Source organism: Strigops habroptila, chromosome 15 (genome assembly GCF_004027225.2).
Source record: "Strigops habroptila isolate Jane chromosome 15, bStrHab1.2.pri, whole genome shotgun sequence".
NCBI lineage: Eukaryota > Metazoa > Chordata > Aves > Psittaciformes > Psittacidae > Strigops > Strigops habroptila.
The window spans coordinates 6364020-6384628 of record NC_044291.2 but is presented as its reverse complement, the minus strand read 5'-3'; the positions used below and the strand labels follow the sequence as shown (position 1 = coordinate 6384628).

The 20609-nt window shown below is 49.1% G+C and overlaps 1 protein-coding gene across 1 annotated transcript; it reads right to left on the bottom strand.

Moving 5' to 3' along the window:
• Positions 1-769: 769 nt before the first annotated feature.
• Positions 770-17517, bottom strand: URM1 (ubiquitin related modifier 1). The gene is made up of 5 exons (XM_030507141.1): positions 17408-17517; positions 14716-14786; positions 2809-2890; positions 1751-1799; positions 770-1030 (listed from the first exon to the last, which is right to left on the bottom strand). The coding sequence occupies exons 1-5, from the start codon at positions 17440-17442 to the stop codon at positions 962-964; spliced, it is 306 nt and encodes a 101-aa protein (XP_030363001.1). The 5' UTR covers positions 17443-17517; the 3' UTR covers positions 770-961.
• Positions 17518-20609: the final 3092 nt, after the last annotated feature.

The window sequence follows — 20609 nt, the reverse complement described above, 5'->3', positions numbered from 1 at the left end:
ACAGGACTTCCTCAGGGCATGCAGTAAGAAGCCTTCTCCTCCACTGATGGAAAGGGTTAAAAGCCACTGACTTTCTTTCAGGGTCTGGCATCTTCAGCCCCAGCCCTTCCCCAGGCCAGGCTGCAGCAACCTGCACAGAACGCAGCACAGGCTGATCAATTCTGTCCATCACGGTGACAGAAAGATAATTTGCTGCCCTTATCACTCTGTGCTGTCTCAGGCCGGGGATGGGTTTGTTTCCCCTCTAACCAAATGGTTATAGATTGATATTGTTCCTGGGTTAGGACTTTACTCTGCCTCAGCTCAGGTATGGAAGAGGCATAAGGCATTAGAAAAGCACCCCAAAAAAAACCCTGTTTCCCTCCAACTTCCCATAAATAAATACTACAAGTGGAAAGTCACTACAGAGGGCTCTGGAGCTGTAATGTCTGCTACCTCACAGAAAGACTAGTAAAGCAACCTTTTGTTTCCTTGTATTTTACATCTCACCCTTCCTCTGGCTGATGCACAGACTGCACCAAGTGTTGTGTTAAAAGAACCCCAGCTCCCAGCACCAAGGCAGAGGCACCCCAGCCTTGCCCCAAAGCAGGCACAGCTCCCCCAGCACGCCTCACTGCCTGCAAAGACACGTTATCCTACTCGAGGTTCAGCACCCTTCTTCCTCCCACCATGGAAAACCAAAGTCCCACATGCTGCAGGTGCTCTCTGCTCTTTAGGGTACCTGGAAGTGCAGTCAGGAGAGGTGAAATGAGGACCAAAAGATGGATGCTGTTGTGAAGGACAGCAGGCCGCGTGCTGGCGGGGCTTTATTTGATGTCTAGTAATGAACGAAGGCAGTGGGAAGATGCAGAGATCAGGCACAAGCAGTTCAAGACAGGTTTGGGTGGGTTTAGGTTTTTGTTTGGGGTTTTTTTTTTTTGCCCAGGGATTTGGATTTACATCCTCTTGTTTTTCCAGGAGTTCACCCGCCGTGCAGTGTCGAGATGAAAAGCACGTTATCCTGGTCCTGGAGTTTATAATCCAGCTCACCCTGCAGGCCAAGGGAAAAACATGAGAAATGGTTGAAATGGCATTTCCAAATGCTGGCTGCAAAGAGAAAACAGCTCGTAAACCGATGGTGAGCGTTAGGGAGAGCAGAAGGGGATAGACTGATGTTTTCATCCTAAGGGAAGCAAAGGTGAGAGAGATCAGAGGAACTGATGTTCATTATCCCGCACTGCTTCCTGGACCAGGGTTTTGACAGAACTGGTGCTTGCCTGAGGCAGGACAACAGTTCAGGGCTGTTTGTTGTCTGAGCACAACAGTGGGCTGAAAAGGGAAGATATTTACCAGTTGCCTGTTTGGGTAGAGCTCTCCCCAGGGCTGCCTTCCCTGCTCCAGCACCACCTTACCCTGGTGAAGGTGGTTTGCTTGGGGCTGTGGAGCTGCCTGATCCCCACTGTGCTGTTACCTCGTGTAGGGGAGACCCGCCTGCAGCCAGAGGCCAGGGAAAACGGGGGGGAATCTCTCTTCAGGAAACACTGCCTGGCTGATGAGTCTCAGCAGGTTAGAAAAAGGCTCCAGGCTTCTAAATAGCCCCAGCACAACACAGAGAGAGATAGACAGAGAGAGATCCCAGCCTGCCCCTTCCCCTTCAAATAGGAGATGCTTTGCTTGGGGCAAGAAATCAGAAAGAGCTTCTCTGAGAGCAACCACAGAACAGACAGAGCAATATTTTCAACAAAGAAAGTCAAACTGAAGGAGTACAGACCATTAGTTCCCAGTCTGCGTCGTTGATGAGCACCAAAATTCCTGGCCTCCTGCAGAACAGAGAGAAATAATTAGGATACAGGGCTGCTAAAAAGCGACACAAATTGTTAAGAACAAGGGATGTTAGAGCACAGATCACAAGCTGACTGCCTGTAAAGCCAAAGAGAAAAAGGAATCCTAGCACGGAGGTGGAAACAGGTACAGTCTGTGCCCTTTCTAGATCAAATAAAGGGGAGGCAGGAGCAATCCCAAAGCTCATTTGAATCAAAATGCACCATTCCTGAGGATGCTCCGAGATGACTACATTGCCCTTCGATGTAGGAAAGCCAGGTAATTAAAACCCACGCGCTCCAGTCGAGCGCAGAGAGCTCGATGTGAAGGTAGGGAAAGCTACCCCCGTGCCCCTACCAAAGGCACTGAACACGCAGGGATCCACTCCGAGCCCCTGATTCCGAGCAAAGGGATTCCCCCTCTTTGATCTTCAGTGTCCTGCAATTGTCTCTCCTGTTACCAGGGGACCTGGCACACGCTTCAGCTCACAAAGATCCGTGACGAATGCTCAACACCCCCAGCGCCACCCCGCAGCACAGCTCACTCTGCTCCATTTCTCTTGGCTCTTTTTTTTCCCTTCCCCCCCCGCCCCCTTCCACGAGGTTGGCCCCGTTTTGACAATAAAAATACATTTCCCAGAAGAAATATTTGTTGGCGTTTCTCCGAGCGACTGCTTCAGTCCCAGTGATGGCAGCAGGGAACGGACAGACCTGTTAGAACTCCTGGAATTGAGGATACATGCGCTACGCTGCTCCAGGTGACAACAGAGAGGATGTGTATGTGGCCCTGCTTCACATTTAAGGCTTAAAGAGCTGGGGTGAGGGCTGCAGAAGGGGGTCTCTGTGCAACAGTGCGAGGTGCAGTGTGGGACACCTCCCACTGCCACTTTAGTAAATCCCTTATTTTCATTGTCATTAACTTGCTGCTTCAAACCAACAGGGAAAACGAAGCCCAAACAGTGGAGATGAACAGCAAAACACAAGGAGGATTCAGAAGAGCTGTACTTACACAGATTCCCCTTGCATAAATAATTCTGGCCGTTCTTTCAGCAGATTCTGTTTGATCCACTGTAGCAGGTTTCTGATATCCCCTGAAAGGAGAAAGGACAGCAGTTTACAAACTGGCTGACAGCTCCGAGCTGATGCCAGAACAAAGTGATTGTTTATCCACAAAAGAGGAGATGAGGAACATGCAGGATGGAAGGGGATAGCTGCAAACCTCCAGTCAAAGAACCCACCCAACAGGATTACCCCTTTATCACTATCTAACAGGCAGCTCTGCCTCGAAGGAGCTCAGGGCTCTGCCCCAAACCCCATGGTTTGGCAGCAGAAAATGCATCTCAAAGAATGAATGCAGAAGCACTGATCCAGCAGGAGACTGACACATCCCATATCCTCTGCATTGCATTATCACCTAACAAATTGATGTTTAACTCTCTGTGTGTTTAAAGCCCATACAAGCGAGCCTAAGAACCTGAAAGGAGTAAAGGTAGATACTGTTGGTGCCAAAACCAGCACGAACCCTTGGTGATGTGAGCTCTGGGGCACAGACATGTCCACAACCATGCATTAAACACACACACAAGCCCTGGCCACAGTAGTTGCATTTTGGACACTGGCAACATTCCTCAGCATCCCACCTGCTGCCGTGGTGCTCCCTCCCTCTATACTTTGTGCTTATAGGTTCTTCATTAAAGCTCAGCCTTTATCTTTCCATTTCAGTAGGTGACAGGAAGGATTTGTCTTCATGTAAAAGGAGGAGGAGACATTGCTGGCGGGTTTTTATAGTATCAATTTTACTTTGTGAGGCAAAAACAATTTCTTTAGTGATAGCATCAGTTAATTTCCTATTGGAGAGGTGAGAAGTGATTGGGGGGGGCAATAATCCGTTACAGGGTTTAGAGATGCTGACAAATTGCGATGTGGAGTTCGCCTGCATTTGCCTCTATATTTCACTGTTCCACAAACCACTTCATCATTCTGAATCCACAATCAGTTATTCTCCCGGGGCTCCTTTAAACAGCCCTTTGAAAGCCCCCAAAGAGTTTTGTTTGTTTTCGAGGTGTGAGGAAGCTTTTTGAAGGCACAAATCCACCAGTGAGGGCTGCAGCCCTGCTCACGGGACGAGCAGGGATGTCTGGATGGGTTTCCAGGTCTGTCTCACGTGTGGCAAGCTTGATGTAGTCACAGGGAACCTTTCCACACACGCCTCTCTAAGCTAAAATCAAGCTCTGTGTACTATTCCTCATGTGTTTGCTTCAGAACCAGCAAAATGAAATGTGTGTGTAGTGGCTCGACTCAGCCCTTGCCTTACCCCAGGATTCTATGGGATTGTGGATGCTACAGAGCAGAGCTGGGGTTCTTCTGAATAACGTTACCCCATCATTTCTGCCACGCCAGGGATCAACAGCCCTGGCATAGGCAGATGCACATCAACCAGGCAATGGGGACATGTCCATCTGCAGCAGATGGGGTCCTCTTTTCCCAGGGAAAGGGGGAGGAGGATGCTCTGAGATTCCCTTTGTATCCCCTCCCTGCTTCCCAAGGCATGGGTGTCTCCGGATGGCAGCTTTCCCCCTGGCACAACACCGCAGGGCTGCTGAGAGCACAACAGGTATTGCTGCCTCTGAGCACTGCATTGAGCACTTGATCGCTCTGATCAGGGCAAAAAGACCTGCTTTGTGCCTTAAAACTGCCCGTCAAGCTGGATCACCTGCCTGAGGCCAAGCCACAGCTCCCTTGTAATGAGTTAAGAGCATAAAATAGACCATTTTCTGCTGCTTTCCTAGCAACGTGCACTGGGGATGGCGACTGCTGCTCAGAAGGTGTATATACACCACGGCGGTCAGTCAGCCACCAGAAGAGGAGTTAACTATATCCACCTTCCCCTGAAATATACTGCTGCAATGTAAAGCCCTCAGGATCTCACACCCAAACGGCTCCTGCTCTCCATCACCAAGCAATGAAAGGCAGAGAGGAAGAAAGATGGAGAGGAGCCTTCAGGAGAAGGAGGGGGGCACAAAGGGGACACCAGCCCCAGCGCAGCAGCGCCCGCGAGCTGTTTCATATTTATGCACTTGCAGCAGGGCACACAACAATGAGCTGTGCCAGATACCATTCTCCTCGCGTGGAATAAGCAGCCCTTTCCTCTGGGACCTTTCAGGAGAGATCATTTAAACAGAACCACGCTGCACCAGCTGGATAAAAGACAGCCACCTAGAAGCAGCCTGGACAGAGAGAGGACTGATTTATTCGAGGCTGAGCTGGAAGACTCCCTCACCCCTACTCCTTCCATAATAAACGTTCATCTCAGCCCCACCTGAGCCTACATTCATTTATTCCCCCCCCCCAGAAGTCACGTCCACACATACTGCAGAATTTAGACCCGCTACCCCTGTGCATGCCTGGAGCTTCCCCACTCCAAACAGCCACAAAAATGAAGACCCCCCTTCTCCACAGCCAACCTTTAGATAGAATACTTTCATCAGCTGCTTTCTCAGCATTGAATTCCCCCCCCCACCTTCACGTCTCTATGTTCTGTACACCAACATAACTAGAACAAATCAATTATAAAGGATGAAAAATGACCAGAGCCACACCAAAATCATCTCCCACAAGGAAGATATTGAAAAGGAACAAGATTACTTCCAGCGCAAAGGGTCTGGGGAGAAGCCATCTTGCAGCTCAGTGCCTCGAATAGCACTCTTGATCAACAGCTCAGGACTCTCTCCGATATCATGATGGAAATAATAAGAGGTAAATTATAGCACAACTGCTTATCTCTCGCAGTTGACATACGTAGCATTCCTGAGACATTTTCTTTCTGACACTACGCTATGGGTCTAACAGGTTTCCAGCTCCCCGGGTTGAGGATTTGCTGTGCAAACCAGCAGGTCCTCCACAAATGACAGATAAGGAAGGAAGAAAATCTCAACCTGGTCAGGCACCACATCCGCTGACAGGTTAAACCATGGCAATTTCACACTCGTGTTGGCTCTGAAGCTGGTCCCCATCACAGCACAGAGGCGCTGGCTGTTTGCAGGAGCACAGTTGTACTATACGTGCTGCCATTCGGCTGCAAAAGCAAACAGCACTTTGGGTCAGGAGTGAGGTTCAGGTGAGCTCTGAGACGACACAGCATTTCGCTCCCACATCTCCAACTCAAGTGCAGCAAATCTCAGTAACAACATATTTCCATCACTGCTGCATGGTCTCAATGAAATCCTTTTGGTAGCCTGCTCCGTTTCATCCACAGCAAACAAACATCCACACCAAAAAATCAACTCTATTTACCACTGACCACTGGCAGCATCAGCAGAGAGGCAAGAACTAGCCAAGAAAGCTGAAATATTCTCAAACTGCAAAGGAGGGACTGAAGCACATGGTAGGAAATCCCTGTCTTATGTGTGTACAGAGGCAGCTCCTGCTGCCTATGCTCACAGCACATCAAACCTCTGCAGCTTCGCAGGAAAAATCATCTAAAGTTAATTAGGAAAGAAAAAAAAAAAAAAAGAAACCCCAGCAAACGTTTGAGAAAACTGCTTTAGTTCAAGTGCACAGATGGGAGCTCGAATCCACAATACATACATAAAGCAAACCAGCCAGCGAAACACAGCGCTCAGGAAAACCAAGTGTGTGCTTGCAGTGACACAGAGTCATTGGCTTGTCACGCAAGCGGGCAGGATGCAGAAACTGCAGCGAGCGTGCACACAAAACCCAACAGCCTCGGCTCATTTGCAGCCCAGCTGCATCACAAGCACTCCTGGTTGTGGCAGACAGCACGGCACAGTCTGCTCCATCCTCTTGCCTAGCCCTCCAAGGCCTGATCTTCTGCATTACCCCAACTGCTCCTCGATGAAGAATCTGCTGAGCATCCTCTGCAAGAGAAATACAGCTAAGACTCCATTTTAGCACTGCCTGGAATAAGAGCCTGGGTTCATTTGCACCCTCAAAACCAGGGCTGGAATTCATAGATCTTCCCTAGCTCAATAAAACCTCCTCGGCCTGACAGATTCATCAGCAAAGAGGACACTCGGTGTGTGCAGAGGGAAACTAGGTGCCTTGAATAAGAAACACCAAGCTGGGTGTTGCACTAGAAGGATCTCACGCTGAACAGATAAATGTATAGAAACGCAAGAGGATTTTGTGCAACCATTACACCAGTTGACAGGGACGGGCTTTTGGCTCCCAGGGAGACAGGTCACTGACAGATTCATACACACACGCAGTGACCAGACACCTCCGTGTCCCCCCCGTCTTGAAATCCACATACAAACCTGCACAAAGCACACAGTGCCTCGAAGAGCACCCAGAGGGTGTAATCACACCCATCTTCTTGCCTTGGCTGCAGAAGTGTGAAATAGGGGGAGCCCTATAAAGGCTGAACCATGGAAAATTCCCTTCTGGTCCGTAATAAACAAGATATATGCAGCACTGGTCACTAAGGGGTCAGTGCTGCAAGAGCACAGTGCTTTCCCTTGCGGATACCTCCCTGTGGGGTACCATTTCTTTGACCCAGAATAAGATCATTTATCATACTGACCATGGCTGAGCTCCAATTTGCTGAGGTCACTAACTCTGGACGAGCGCCGCTCCACCCACATTCTCAGCCACCGGCCTGTAACCATGACAAAGCCCCTTCCCTGCAGCTCCTCTGCCATTATTCCCCCTGCCTGCATGGAAATGTATGGAAAGACAATTTGTATGCCCCTTTTCCCGGCCTTAAGCGGCTTGTTTTTAAAACAGATGAACCAGCTCGCAATACCTGCTGCCTCTCCAGGTGCGTGTCTCCTCTCTGCTATTGAATCCTCCAGGAATCTGCTCTCTAAAAGAGCTCCTTACAAAACCTGACCTAAGGGATCCTTCAGGCTCCTCCAGCCTCCCATCTGATATGCAAATCAGTCGCTGAAGCAGACGATGGTGTGCCATAAACTGCAGAAGAAGACCTGGAATAGCTGATATAAATGGAGTCACAGGCAAATGGGTTCGGTACTACACAGAGCGAGCAGCGAGGCAAAATTCTGCAGCGAGTGCAACATCCATTTTCCCTGACAAGTGCACAAGCCAACCCTGCCATGCACTGGAGTGGGCAGTGATTTAAGTGCTAGGGAAAAAAATTAGGGGATAACTACAGCCAGACACAAGAGAATCCCAAACATTGCTCTTATCTGTTCTTGTCTGCTCCAAACAAACACCAAGGTCTTGGCTTCTCTAATTTTTAATTGCGTTGTGACATCTTTCTCTCACTTCTCAGCTGTAAGAGCAACGCTGCTCTTCGTTTTCTTGTGCCCACAATATGAGGAGGGATCACAGAGGTCTTTCACAGCCCTCCTGTTAGCAGTGAAGTCTCAGATCCCAGCCATCACCCAGCAATTCTCAGCCCTGAGGTTTTAATCACAATGCTCATGAACTAGAGAGGAGCTGCTTGGGATCTTCCACTCCCCACAGGTTGCTGGTAGGAGAACACAAGTTCAAGGGACCTCCAATCCCACTCGCAAGCCTCCAGATCCATCAGCTCCTGTGACAAAAAAAGCAGCTCTGAGCTGATTCTCAGGGTAAACCTAATCCCTACTCGTTTCCAAAGTCAGAGCATCTAATCCCGTAACACCCAACGCTATTGTCACTTCAGGCTCCCAAATAAATGCCAGTGCACCAAACTGTCTCTTTTAATTAGGATCACAGATCACTACTGCTGGCCCAGGGTCTTGCCTCTCGTTCCAAATTGTCAAAGGAAGGATTCCAGATTGGGAATTGCAAACATTACAAATCATATCTCATTAACAGGTCCTGTGATTTTCTCCCTCTGCCACTGCAGAATTATTCCCAACAAAAGACCATCCCAAGCCTTTCCCACTCTGATTTTAGGATGCCTGAGGAATGGAGACCTGCCACCAAACCCCAAGGAGACTGTGCCACGGTCAAATAGTTTTTGCAGTCAGGAATCTTCCGCTAATGCACCAAACTCCCATTTCTTCATTCCTCCCTATCAATCTACGCTCGATGATATTGCGTCACCCTGGCTATAATCTGTCCTTCCCAATGATAAAGGAGATATCCCACCTCATCACTTTTCCATTCATTTATCCTGTTTAACCTTGAATAGTGCTGGTTAGTTTTTTTCTCCAGCTGCTCAGGAAGACAATTCAGAGAATGCATTACTAACCACAGGCACGGAGCTTTGCCAAAACACATCAAAACTTACATTTCCCTTCTCTCCTATTTCCCCAGCTCCTGGGTTTTGTGTGTGTGTGTGTACACACAGCGAAGGCTGAAAAGGAAAACCTCCTCCCTATTACAACACACTACACAAGAGCTGATGTGAGACCCCAGAGGAAGGTGGTTGCTGCTGCCAGCGTGCAGAGGGATTCCCTGGCAGCCTGGCACTGCCCCACACGCAGCCTGGCCGAGGGAATCCCTTGGGCTGGGCTCTCCCTGGCACTGCCAGCTGGATCAGAAAGCGCCTTCAAGTCAATCCTTTGCCCCCCTCCCAGCCTGGCTGGTGGCTGGTGTCCCCTCCGGCTGCTGGATGAGTCAATGTCTCTGCTCACGAACTGCTGTGATTTTATTGCTCTAAATAGAGAAATCGTGCAGCGTCCAGTCCTCACCTCTCACTTTCAGGCTCGGATCTGCTTTGCTATTATTAGACTTTCATATAGGGTAAGCACCATTAAACCGATTCCTGTCCACCCAACCCAGCCACCCCCACAGATACTCCAAGCCCCCTCAGTCTTACTTGAAAGGGGAAAAGAAAGGGCCAGTGAGATGATCAGGGTGGAGGAGAAGGGGGGTAAGATTTACAAGTGAATGGAGGTAAGAATGGAGCAGTTTGTGGGATAAAGGGGCTGCAGAGGGAGCTTTACAGATGTGCAGAGGGACGGCGGCTCATTGTTTAATTAAGCAGAAAGTGGCTCTTTTGAAAAGCAATTTTGCACAGGAGCTCTGAGCTCAGCAAACAACTCCTGCGAGTGAGGGCAGGAGGAGAAAGGAACAGCTGGCCCGGAGCCGTGTGAACCGCATGCTAAGCGGTTTAAAGGGCCCGGATCCTCCTCCCCAGCCCTGCTCCGCTGCCACCCTCTGAACAGTGCTGTCAGCACAGCAAATCCCACCGAGAGAAAAGACAGAGCAGGGCAGGGGGGCAGTGCTGGCACAGAAAGGTTACCCTGCTAGGTGTCCGCACTGCAATACAGCGGCTGGGAAGGAGGGTGCAACAGCCAGGCTTTGTTATCCCAGGGATTTGGTCACACACAAGAGCTGGTTTCTGGGTGTCTGGGAAGCTCCCTCCACAATGAGTTGGGATGAGCTGAGCTGGTAACATGGCTCCATGGCTTCCCGGGTGAGTGCTGGCACTGCTCCGCTGAGGGCACATGGTTGTCTCTCCGTTCTCTCTGAAGGACTTGTTCCTTGTGCAGAAGCTGGGACAGTGACCCACTGCCAAAGTCCCACACCATGGCTGCAAACACAGCAGGGACCACTTGATCACGGTGGTGGTGGCAGCCCTGCAGCATCGCACGGGCCTCCTGGTGCTGCAAACACGGCTGCTCACAGGAAAGAGCAGATGGGATCCAGAGCTGAGCTTGTCCAGCCTCAGGTCCCACCCTGAGCAACCCACTGAGCCCCCTTTCCTTGCCAACAATATATATTACCTGCCTGAGAGAGATGCACAAGCAGGGAATAACCCCAGAGTCCTTTGAGACCTGCGAGTACCATGCACTGTGGTTAAAGATGTGACTGCGTGAAGTTCCATACAGCTATGGCTTTTTGTTATCATTCTAATGAACTGCATCACCAAATACGTTTTTATTCTCTCTTTGGAGCACATTCTAAAATGTTAGGAATAATAAACAGAGCAATAAAAGCATTGCAGAATATTAATAACTTAACTACAGCATGCTACCTACCAATAGCACTGGGCATTTACAGACAACTGATGCCAACTACTGCTCTTGATCTTACACCTTGTTTTGGCACAGCACCCCAGTCAACTCTGACTACATGCCATGCTGTATTTTTTAAGCCACTCTGCCTGTAACACAGGTCTGATCTCTTGAGATCCACAGGCTCTTTCCTGAGAAGGTGAATGCTCCCAACTGCCTCCATGCTGGGCAGAACAAGGCCCCTAGAAAGCAAAGCTCTTGAGGAGCAAACCATGCTCTCCTCTACAGGGATTTCATAGAAGCAGCACTTGGCAGATAATTTTTCCTCTTTAAAAAAAGAGGAAACGTTAGCAACAGGCTTTTTCCCTGGGGTTTTGGTAAAGGGAAACCACAAACAATTACCAAAAGACACTGATTAAAAATTTATCCTTCCAGACTTGTAAATGCCAAAACACACAGAGAATTCTGGATTACCCCAGGTCCAAGTGATCGCTGCTGCAGCTGGTCACTGCCACTCCAAAAACACAAGTCCCATCACTGAAACCACATGAGAAGTTGGAATTTGAAGGCCTGTGACTGGCAGCTGAGCAGCACAACTGCCAGAGACTCTACAACCAGCCCCAACCTCCAGATGCAGCATCCAGCAGACAGCACAGCAGAGAGGTTTTGTAAACCCTCTTCGTCAGCACGCTGCTGCTGAGCTAAACCAGAAATGGCTACAAGGGTTAAACAATGCCAGGGACTTCCTACCCTTCCAACAGCCTCCATGCAACTCACTTGGCCATAGACAAACCCACCACTGTATGTCCCAGCGAGATGGAGGAAGGAGCTCCGGCATCGCTTGCAGAGCAGTCATACAATGACCTGTTTGATTACTGGAGCACTTGGTTAAATTACTGTGGCTTATTTCAGGATGAGGCTGCCAAATACATTTTCAGTTTTTAATTTAGGGTTTCTCTCTTTTATGCTCCATTGTCTCTAATAGCTTCTTAGATGCTTGAAAATAAAGTTGATTTCCCTGCCAATTTAATCCTCTCTCCATGTGACAAATATCATTATTCCCTCAACTTTCTCCCACACACACAGTTTTTATGCAGAATAAGCCAACAGGGCATAAAGCCTTTAGATCCTCTAACAAATTTATCAATGAGATCATCAAAATAGCCAGCAATTCGGGACAAGATTCTTGTTTAACTTGAGGTCTTCTTTCTGCATCTGCTCTAAAAGATGACACGGTCCTGCACGAAGTGTGGCTCACGTAAATCTGTCTCCCTGTGCCATGTATCACACCTTTTTCAGTTCCTACTTCAAAACTTCACCATGTAGGCTAAGATAGCTCTGCTTTGGAAATAAAGAACTGCTCTTTTACTGGTGTTAGGATACAAAAAGACCCCTTGGATAATAGAACTAGGTCCCACTCCACAGCTGTACCCCTTGTGGCTTGCTCTTGTCCCATTTGCAGCTTCCTTCCTCCTGCCTTTCCGAATCCCTCCAGGAGCCCATCTCCAGGCATCAGAAAAGGACAGAGAATCAAATCTTCTTGAAAAAGTTAAGTGGATCTGGAACCCACCTACTTTCCACCTAGTGCCTGTGACCAGGAAAAAGGAAACAACCACATAAGAATTTGTTCAACATCATTATCACTCAGAGAACATCGCCCTTGTCAACTATGGAGGTTGATGGCTTGGTTTATCCACGTCAATATTTGTAGGTATTTCTTCATATCATTTTCCACCTCCCCTCACCTCTGGGATAGATATAAAAATGCCCAAACAATTAAAATATAGCTGGGCCCAATGTCCCAGAGAGAAGTAGCTGATCTGCAAAAAGGAGGACAAAGACAAAAATAACCTAGAAAGAGAAGAAGAGTAGGTAAGAGAGGCCAAAATGGCCCAAAATAAGCTTGATGGCTAATGAAATCAGTTAAAATGGGGTTAGAAGTGCAGGTCTTCAAGCACTGCTTATACTACAGATCCTTCCCCAGAGTATTAAGTGATGGATGTACAGGGTAAGGTAAGCAACAGGATGCACCGAGTAGAACTGAGCTGGTTTATTTCTCTAATCATTGTCATTCTGGCTGCACGAGGGCAGCAGGGAACATACTGCATATATCTTTATTTACCCAGAGATAGGTGAATTAATCTTTCTTAGTGTGAATGAGGAAAATACACGGCATTAGGAACAGTGTAAAACTGCAATAATTGACCAAATTCCTTATTCACATGTTTCTGACATGATTCTACTAACTCCTCACCACTGTAACATAATTCTCACCTGGAAATATTACAAGGAGGGTCTCCAGGGATCCCTTACTATCAGATATCAACCCCACATCTCCCTGCCCCACCCCTGTGCTGGGTGTAAATGTCACGATAGCAGAAGCCTCACAATTCAACCCAAAAGCTGAAACCTCCCTGTCACTCAATGAACATAAAAACAGGAGGCTGCAAATGGGGGGAGCTGGCAAGGGGGCACGCTGTCCATTCTGCCACTCCTGATACGGGGATAGCAGCATCTGAAAAACAAGGCAGCCTGAAAAGCTGGGAGCAATAATGTGTTAGATGAACCTGGAATGAGCCACTGGAGATCACGAGTTTGAACCCTGAGCCAACTGAGCCAGATTTTCAGGGAAAGATTTATCCTTCAGGATAAATCCAGCTCCTAGTGAAGTCTGCAGAAGTCTTCCAACTTCAAGTGGGAATGGATTAGGCCACGTACAACTGCACCACTGGCAACCATCGGGCTGGAAGAATCATGCTTTGATACTAATCCCCCTATTCCCCTGGCAGAAATAAACATCTCATGCAATAACCCCATCTTTCTGAGCATCTGGTCGTGGTCAGAACTCCGCCGATGCCTTGGTGCATGTCAGTGGGTATTTTAAATTTACAGAACACTGAAGAAAAATTCTGCTCTAGCCCTGAAGTTTCTAAACCAACTAAATGAGCGTTTTGGCATTTCTTTACCACTTTCCAATTAGGGATCTGAAGTGCTTCAACAGTGCTGGAATTTAATGCTGAACTCTCTTGTGATACATGAAAGCAACACTACTACTTCACTAGCAACAGGGGAAAGTTAAGCAACACGACTAAACTCAAACTCACAAAGCAAATCGGCATCAGGTCATGTTTCTGGATCCCTAGTCCTTGTCTTAACCACAAGATAATGCACTATTCCAGTGCTCCTATTACCTCTGAATTACACACACTTATGTCCAAGCATCAAAAGCGCTTCTGCCAATCTCTTAATTACTTCCAGGCATGGCAAGAAGATTCAGGCCTTGAAATGCATAAAGCATTGCTCTCTAGCTGGGAGAATTCAAAACATACCTAAGGCAAAACAACATTGCAACTGAAGTATGTACGCACATAAGGAGAAACAAGAGAGTTAGTATAGCACTTCTCAGTACTGATATTCTAAATCACAAACTTGAAATGATGACTGTTTATCACTGAGACACTCAAGTCCTATTTTTCACTGTTGGGAAGGCTATAGGCAGGATGTCCAGCATCACATTCAAGTGTTAGCTTTGCCATTTTCAACTGCGTAGTTAATACAGAATGATTACATACACTTGGAAGTCCAATTAGTAGATAAAATGCATGTATGTTACAGTGCTATACACACCCCCACGTACCTCTACACTACATGTATATGCACACACACTTTTGTCTCTCTTGGAAACCTCAGGAGAGGCAAGAAAAAACCAGAGAGAAGAGGTTATTGGTGCTTTCAAGCAAGACAAACGTAGACTTGATGGAAGCAATCAGACACTGTTGTCTATCCAGGAGGGAGGAGGCAAAAGTCTTAAGGAAGGACTCAAAACACAAGTGCTTAGTGGAGAGGAAAGACGCTCAGACTATTTCTGCTTGGTATTTACTTTGAGGACTGTCATCTCCCAAGCTATGTGATCCACAGCATGTCTGAAAGTGCTTTTAAAACACACCGATTCTTGTTGCCAACTCAAGAAACGGCCGTACAAGCCAGTTTTGTTTCATTTGTTGTCATTCTTTCAAGTTATCCAACAGGTTTCTGATACTCACAAGGCTCTGGTTGACAGGGCAAAGTCACCTGATGCTTTTTGACACCATCGAACAAGAGTTCTGCACCACCTCTGAAATAAAAACAATGAACCACTGAGATTTTGCTTTATTGTCAAAAGGCAGACAGCACAAAAGAGGCAATTTACATAGATGCCAAAAGAGAGAAAACAAATGACACAGCCTATATTTAGCACAGGATTCTCTTTGTCTTTCTCCTCCTCTTGCAAACCACACGTTCCTAGGGGAAGTTGCCATCTCCCATCGCCAGCTCACACAGGAGGCTCCGTTGAGGGCCAGAACCCCACGGTGCCAGGCATCATCCCAGCAGAACAGGAAGATGGTTCCCAGTTCAATGTGCTTACAAACGGCCGTGCAGCATCCAGCCTAACGCCTCCAGCTGCCGGCACTGCTGCAACCCAAACAGCATTACAGCCACCACATGACATCCCACAGCTCTCGTCCCCCGGCACCTTTTATAGCCACAAGCCTCGAGGCGTTTAACAGAACATGAAAAACTGTAGCATCCTTCTAAATAATCCCCTATTTCCACTTGTGAACAGAGAGAGGAAATGACTCACAGGAGGTTACGCAGCAACCAGAGCCAGCATCCCTGAGCCCTGGCAACCCCTTCTCGATCTGCTTGCTACAAAACATTCCCTCTCGGGAGGGACGTGAGGGGGAGAAGCAAGTGACAGCGACAATAAGTAATAATGAATAAACAAACACACAATCCTCCTCCACTGAACAACCTGACGAACATCCCTCTTCTGATATTCGGAACGTACTGAGGGATCAGCCTCAGATAACTCAGTGATGGCCTCTGGGGTGAGCAAAGAATGCAGAGGCTGGAAGTGCAGGAGCACCTGGGAAGAAGGGGATTTAAATTGGGTCCAGGTACCTCATCTCCTTGAGGCTGTTCAAAAAATCCTTCTTTTTTTGGAAGTGCAACTCACAAGCTTCGGAAGCTCCTCAAAATGTCCCTTTTCTGCCCAAAGAACAACTGTGGAAATTTGGAGCTTTACAAATAAAAATCAGTTTCCCTGATGTTGTGAGGCCACAGGCCAAAGTCAGTCTTAGATTGTAAAACTTTATAATGGATAATAAACATGGATGTTACTTTTAAGATATGGGACATAGAAGCAGACAGCACGAGCTCTTGACTCTAGACTGAACAGGACGGCCAAGGCGTTAATGCTTAGGAAGCTCTCAAAAAACCCTCAACTCATTTGATACTCAACTGAGGTAGAAAAATGACCAACCCAGTTACAAAGGGCTTCTAATTGTGGCAAAATGTTCTTCCAACTTCAAACCCTGCTTAATTTAGAAAGATAACCTTATGAAGTTACTTTCCGGGAACTTATTGGTGCCTCCTATCCCTTGGAAAGCAGCACAAGAAAGAGAAGTATTTAAACTGAATAATCCCCACCTAAATTATCAACCAAAGATACATCCAGACGTTCCTAAGCTCCTTTAAATCCAATATCTCAAAACGCCCCACTAGGTTTTCTTGGCTCTGCAATGGAAGAGCACAACAGAAGCCTTGTTATGCCCTCGGCAGCATTACTTATATGCAGCAAGTCTCCTAAAGAGCACTCTGTTGGTGCTCTTCCCCCAGCTCACAAAAAATAGTTATGTGGCAATTGAAGCAGCGATTATGAGCATGAGGCGAGATTCATGTGAGGGGACAAGTGACAACGATTATATGAAAAACATTTTTTGATGTCATGAAAACAAGGTCACGCTTTGTTACAGCGGGAAATGTAGATTGCAAGATAAGGTCCTTCTGTAATGCGCGAGCCGTGGGGACCTCAGCTGCGATTCCTACATAGAGAGCTCATTTATGCATTTCCAAGGGAAGCAAAAATGCATCTCACTCTGCTGGGAAAATTAGGAGAGTTACTGCAGCTGGAAGTGGGAAAGACTGAGGAAAGGATTCTTCAGGAGAAGAGCATTTGAGGGGTTATGGCATTTCTGTGTTGTGAAAGGGTGGGAAAAAGCGAATAAAGAGCAGCCTTTTAGCTTCTGGTAAAAGGAGGCTTTAACAAAAACAACACGAGGATTTTCACAAATATGCACAGAGTTGCACTGCAGACACTTTAACTTCCCAGCGCCAGAGCTGGTTAGCAATGCGGGTCCTGCGGCAGCCGAGACCTGACACCCAAAATGCTAGAAAGGCCGTTTTACCCTGAAAACAACCGAGACAGAGAGTGAGCACACACACACATAAACACACACACACACACAGAGGAAAAAAAGCCGAAAAACGAGTGGAAGGTTTTAATAAATCATTTTAATGATTAAAGAAAGCAAAGGTTGGAAGGGGAGAAAGGAAAGCGCGGGTGCAAAACGCTCACACAGCCGCGGGCGAGGCCGCGCCTCCCCGCAGCACCACAGGGCAGCGCGGCAGCGGCCTCCCCGCGCTACCGGGGCAGCACCGAGCGGCTCAGGGGACGCTCCCCGCCGCTGCCCACCCCCCGGCCCGGCTCCCCGGCCTCCGGGGGCCGCAGCCCCGGAGCTCCGCGGGCCCAGACGGGGTCGCAGCGGCGGCACAAGGCCGCACTCCGCAGCCGCTCCGCCTCACCGAGGGGCTCCCCCCACACACACCCCCCCTACCCCGTTCCGTGCGGGCCCCCGGCCCCGGGCCCCCGGTCCCGGCCCCGCCGCCCCGGCCCCCGCCGCCGCCCGCGCTCACCCGAACTCCACCTGCAGCGACACGGGCGCCGCCATCTTGGCAGCGGCGGGCGGGGAGGGCGCCCACGGGCAGCACCGGAAGTACCGCGCCGGCTTCCGGCAGCGCCGCGTTGCTCTGGCAACGGCGGTTCAGCGGGGAGCGCCCCTGGGTCCTAAAGGGCTCCGCCGGGGCCTATGGCCTCGGGGGAGCCCCCGGCGGGGCTTTAGTGGGGACGGGGCCGGGCGCAGGCTGCCCTCAGGGCTGCTGGAAGGGCGGCGTGTGCCTCCTGAGGTGTGCGCTAAGCCCTCATGGCCGGCTGTTTGGGTTTGGGTTGAAGGGAGCTTAAAGCTCATCCAGTTCCAACCCCCTGCCATGGGCAGGGACACCTTCCACTAGAGCAGGTTGCTCCAAGCCCCTGTGTCCAACCTGGCCTTGAACACTGCCAGGGATGGGGCAGAGCTGCACAAAGCAGACGTGTCCCAGCAGCAAACCCTCACGGTTCATTTCAATGTGGCAACAGCCGCTCCCGTCACCACCATGGGGATGCGCTTGGGCAGGCGGCAGTTCAGCATCCCCGTCTGCTCGGGCAGCCTCCCGCATCCCTGTCCAGCGCCGCGTTAAACAGCGCGGCTCACATCTGTCGCCTGTTTGTTTTACCCTCCCGTCCCCAGAGGGAGAAGCGTGGACCCAGGCGGGATGAAGCCATGGCGGTGACAGCTGGGGCTGCGATGGCGCCGGCTCTTATCCCCCTCAGCATGGAGCTGCATTGGGCTGCAGCCCCCGAACCATCCCTCTGTGTATTAAAATACACACTTATATTTGCACACAGGCACATAGAAATGTAATATATACAACCTACACGCGGTGCATTATGTGTAAGGGGCATAAATTTACGCAGACAGATTGCTCTTCGTTTATGCTAACAGGGGTCAGAGTATGCCTAACCCCGAGAGCAGAAGGTGGTGGTGTTTGTAATGGCCTTTTGTTCTCAGAGGAGATCATTCTCCGGGCTGGGCCCCAGGAAAGGCCAGTCCCCAGCACAGATGAATGCTGCCATCGCTGCCGGGGTTACGTGATGGCAGAGACGTGAAGCTGTTGACCGTGGTCTTCATCCAAAAAAATCCAGCTGGATTTTAAATATCTCTAAATCCCAAAGGGATTTGAGTATCTCGGAGGATATTGAACTGATTGTGCAGGAAACTGGCTGAGGAAAGAAGCCTTAGACCAAAATCTTACTCCTATACACTTCAGAAATGAGTGAAGCACTTTGCATACAGAGGATCTGGTAAACTGGACTCCAGATCAGTGCTTGCAGTTATGGTTTTACATGAGCTATTCTTCTTGCCTCCAGAAATCATTTATGAGGCCAAATAATAGGGGATCTGGCTCATGAAAAGAATCTTGATTCCTGAGTTGCAGAAATACAACAAAATATTACAGATTTAGTGTTAGTGCTTCCCTGGAAAAACAAAAGAAATTAAAAAGAAAGAGAACAATAACCATAAATACCAATTTGGCTCATTCAAGCATTCACAGCTGGTTACTGTTAGCAATTGCCCTGGCAATACAGTCAGTGAGCACATGAGGTGTAGGGGACGTTTTTACGGACATCCTGTGCTTGGGAGAGGAGTAAGTCCCATCTCCGTGCTGGAAATCAGAGCATCGCAAATTCTATGGCATATGCTTGGGGATGGGGAAAGCAAGCATGTAATCTCCTTGAGTAATGCTGACGTTGTTATTTCTGAGGTGCTGTAAACATCGATGGTGTTTGATAAACAGGTACATAAAGCAAAAGCAGGTGAAGACAAGGCTCCTGCTGTGAATGTGTGTCCCGGGTACAGTTTGCTGTAATATGCCATCTTCTCATTCAAACCCAAGGATGTGTCACTGCTTTACTTAAGCTAAACTTCTCTTTTTATACCAAACTGTCCATCGAGGTTCCCTCATTCTGTCCCAAGCATGGAATGGGACTGGGAAGGACCAGGCATCCCAAGGTCACTCTGGTGCTCACCCTGGTTATACAGCAACCGTCCAGGATGCTCTGGCAAAGTCAACTGTGCCAAACAAAAGAACAGGTTGGAAACTGAACCTGGCAATAAAGAGGGTTTAATTTCTTTTGTCTCAGCCCTGGCTTTATTTTTCCCTTGCTGTTTGCACACTTTTTCTCTCCCTTTGAGTGCAGGAGGGGAACATGCCTCCATCTCCCCTCTGAGGGTTTATCCTGGAGGAGATGCTTTACGTCTCCATCGTGTTTTACAGGATAACATGGTTTATAAACACAACAAGGCCCGTCGCTACGAGGAAACACTTTATCAGAAAGCCCCGAACTGATGATTCAATTATTTTTCAATAAAACATCAGGGGAATGCACCAACAGCTGCTCGCATCCTTCCACACAGCAAGTCAAACTGCATGGGGAACAATGGCTGGCGAAAGGGGAGCCATGGCAGAGGCGGTGACAATGGGTTTCCTCACTCGGGGCTTTGTTTGATTTCCCCCGTCTCAGTTTTGAACTCCCTCCGCCGAGAAAGGCGAGGGGGTAGGATGGGGAGAGGGGGGAAGCAGGCAGAGGGGAAGGAGGGTCAGTGGGAGTTAAAGCCTTTTGCAGCCTTTCTCTCCCATTCATGTGGTAATTGGGTGTCAAGCAGAGATCAGTAAGATGGAGCCCGGCCTCTGTGCCCGGGTTAAACTGCAGCAGAAAGAAAGCGGGAGCTGAACCGATGGAGGCCTGAATGTCATTAGGGCGGGAGGAAGCGGCTCTCCCCCAGGAGCCGGCCCTTCTGCCGGGGTGCTGGGCCGGGGGGGCCGCTTCCCATTCAGGGCATCCCTGAAAGCGGGCAGACAAAGCAGGAGGGCGCCTGCACAATGCTGCACCCCCGGCTCTACCTTCAATAGGGAGCTCTAAACAGGCGTTTAACCTTCAGAATAGCTGAAAGTGATACTCAAAGCTGAGAAGGTGGCTCGCCCGACCGCTGTTAGCCTCTTCCTGCGGCCAGGCTGGAGGCCACTTGGATGGCCGGGGACCAGGAGGAAGGCTCTCGCCACCTTTGCTCCCTTTGGCGCAGCGCTGGGGTGCGCAGGGTGCTGGAAGTGTCCCCTCCAAGGCAGGACCAAGCCCTGACTCCTGCTCTGGCTGGGAAGATGCTGGCACCCCTGGGGACCGCTGCTCTGCACCCTTGAGGTTGGGGCTAGAGGATGGCAGGGACATAGAGAGGAGGAGGAT

What these genes read in the sequence shown, in the direction of transcription:
- URM1 (XM_030507141.1), bottom strand. Translation starts at nt 17,442, where the DNA reads ATGGCGGCGCCCGTGTCGCTGCAGGTGGAGTTCGG. An exon ending in TCGCTGCAGGTGGAGTTCGG is followed by an intron (nt 14,787 to 17,407) that starts GTGAGCGCGGGC and finishes TTTTTATTTCAG; the next exon opens with AGGTGGTGCAGAACTCTTGT. An exon ending in TTTATGCAAGGGGAATCTGT is followed by an intron (nt 1,800 to 2,808) that starts GTAAGTACAGCT and finishes TCTGTTCTGCAG; the next exon opens with GAGGCCAGGAATTTTGGTGC.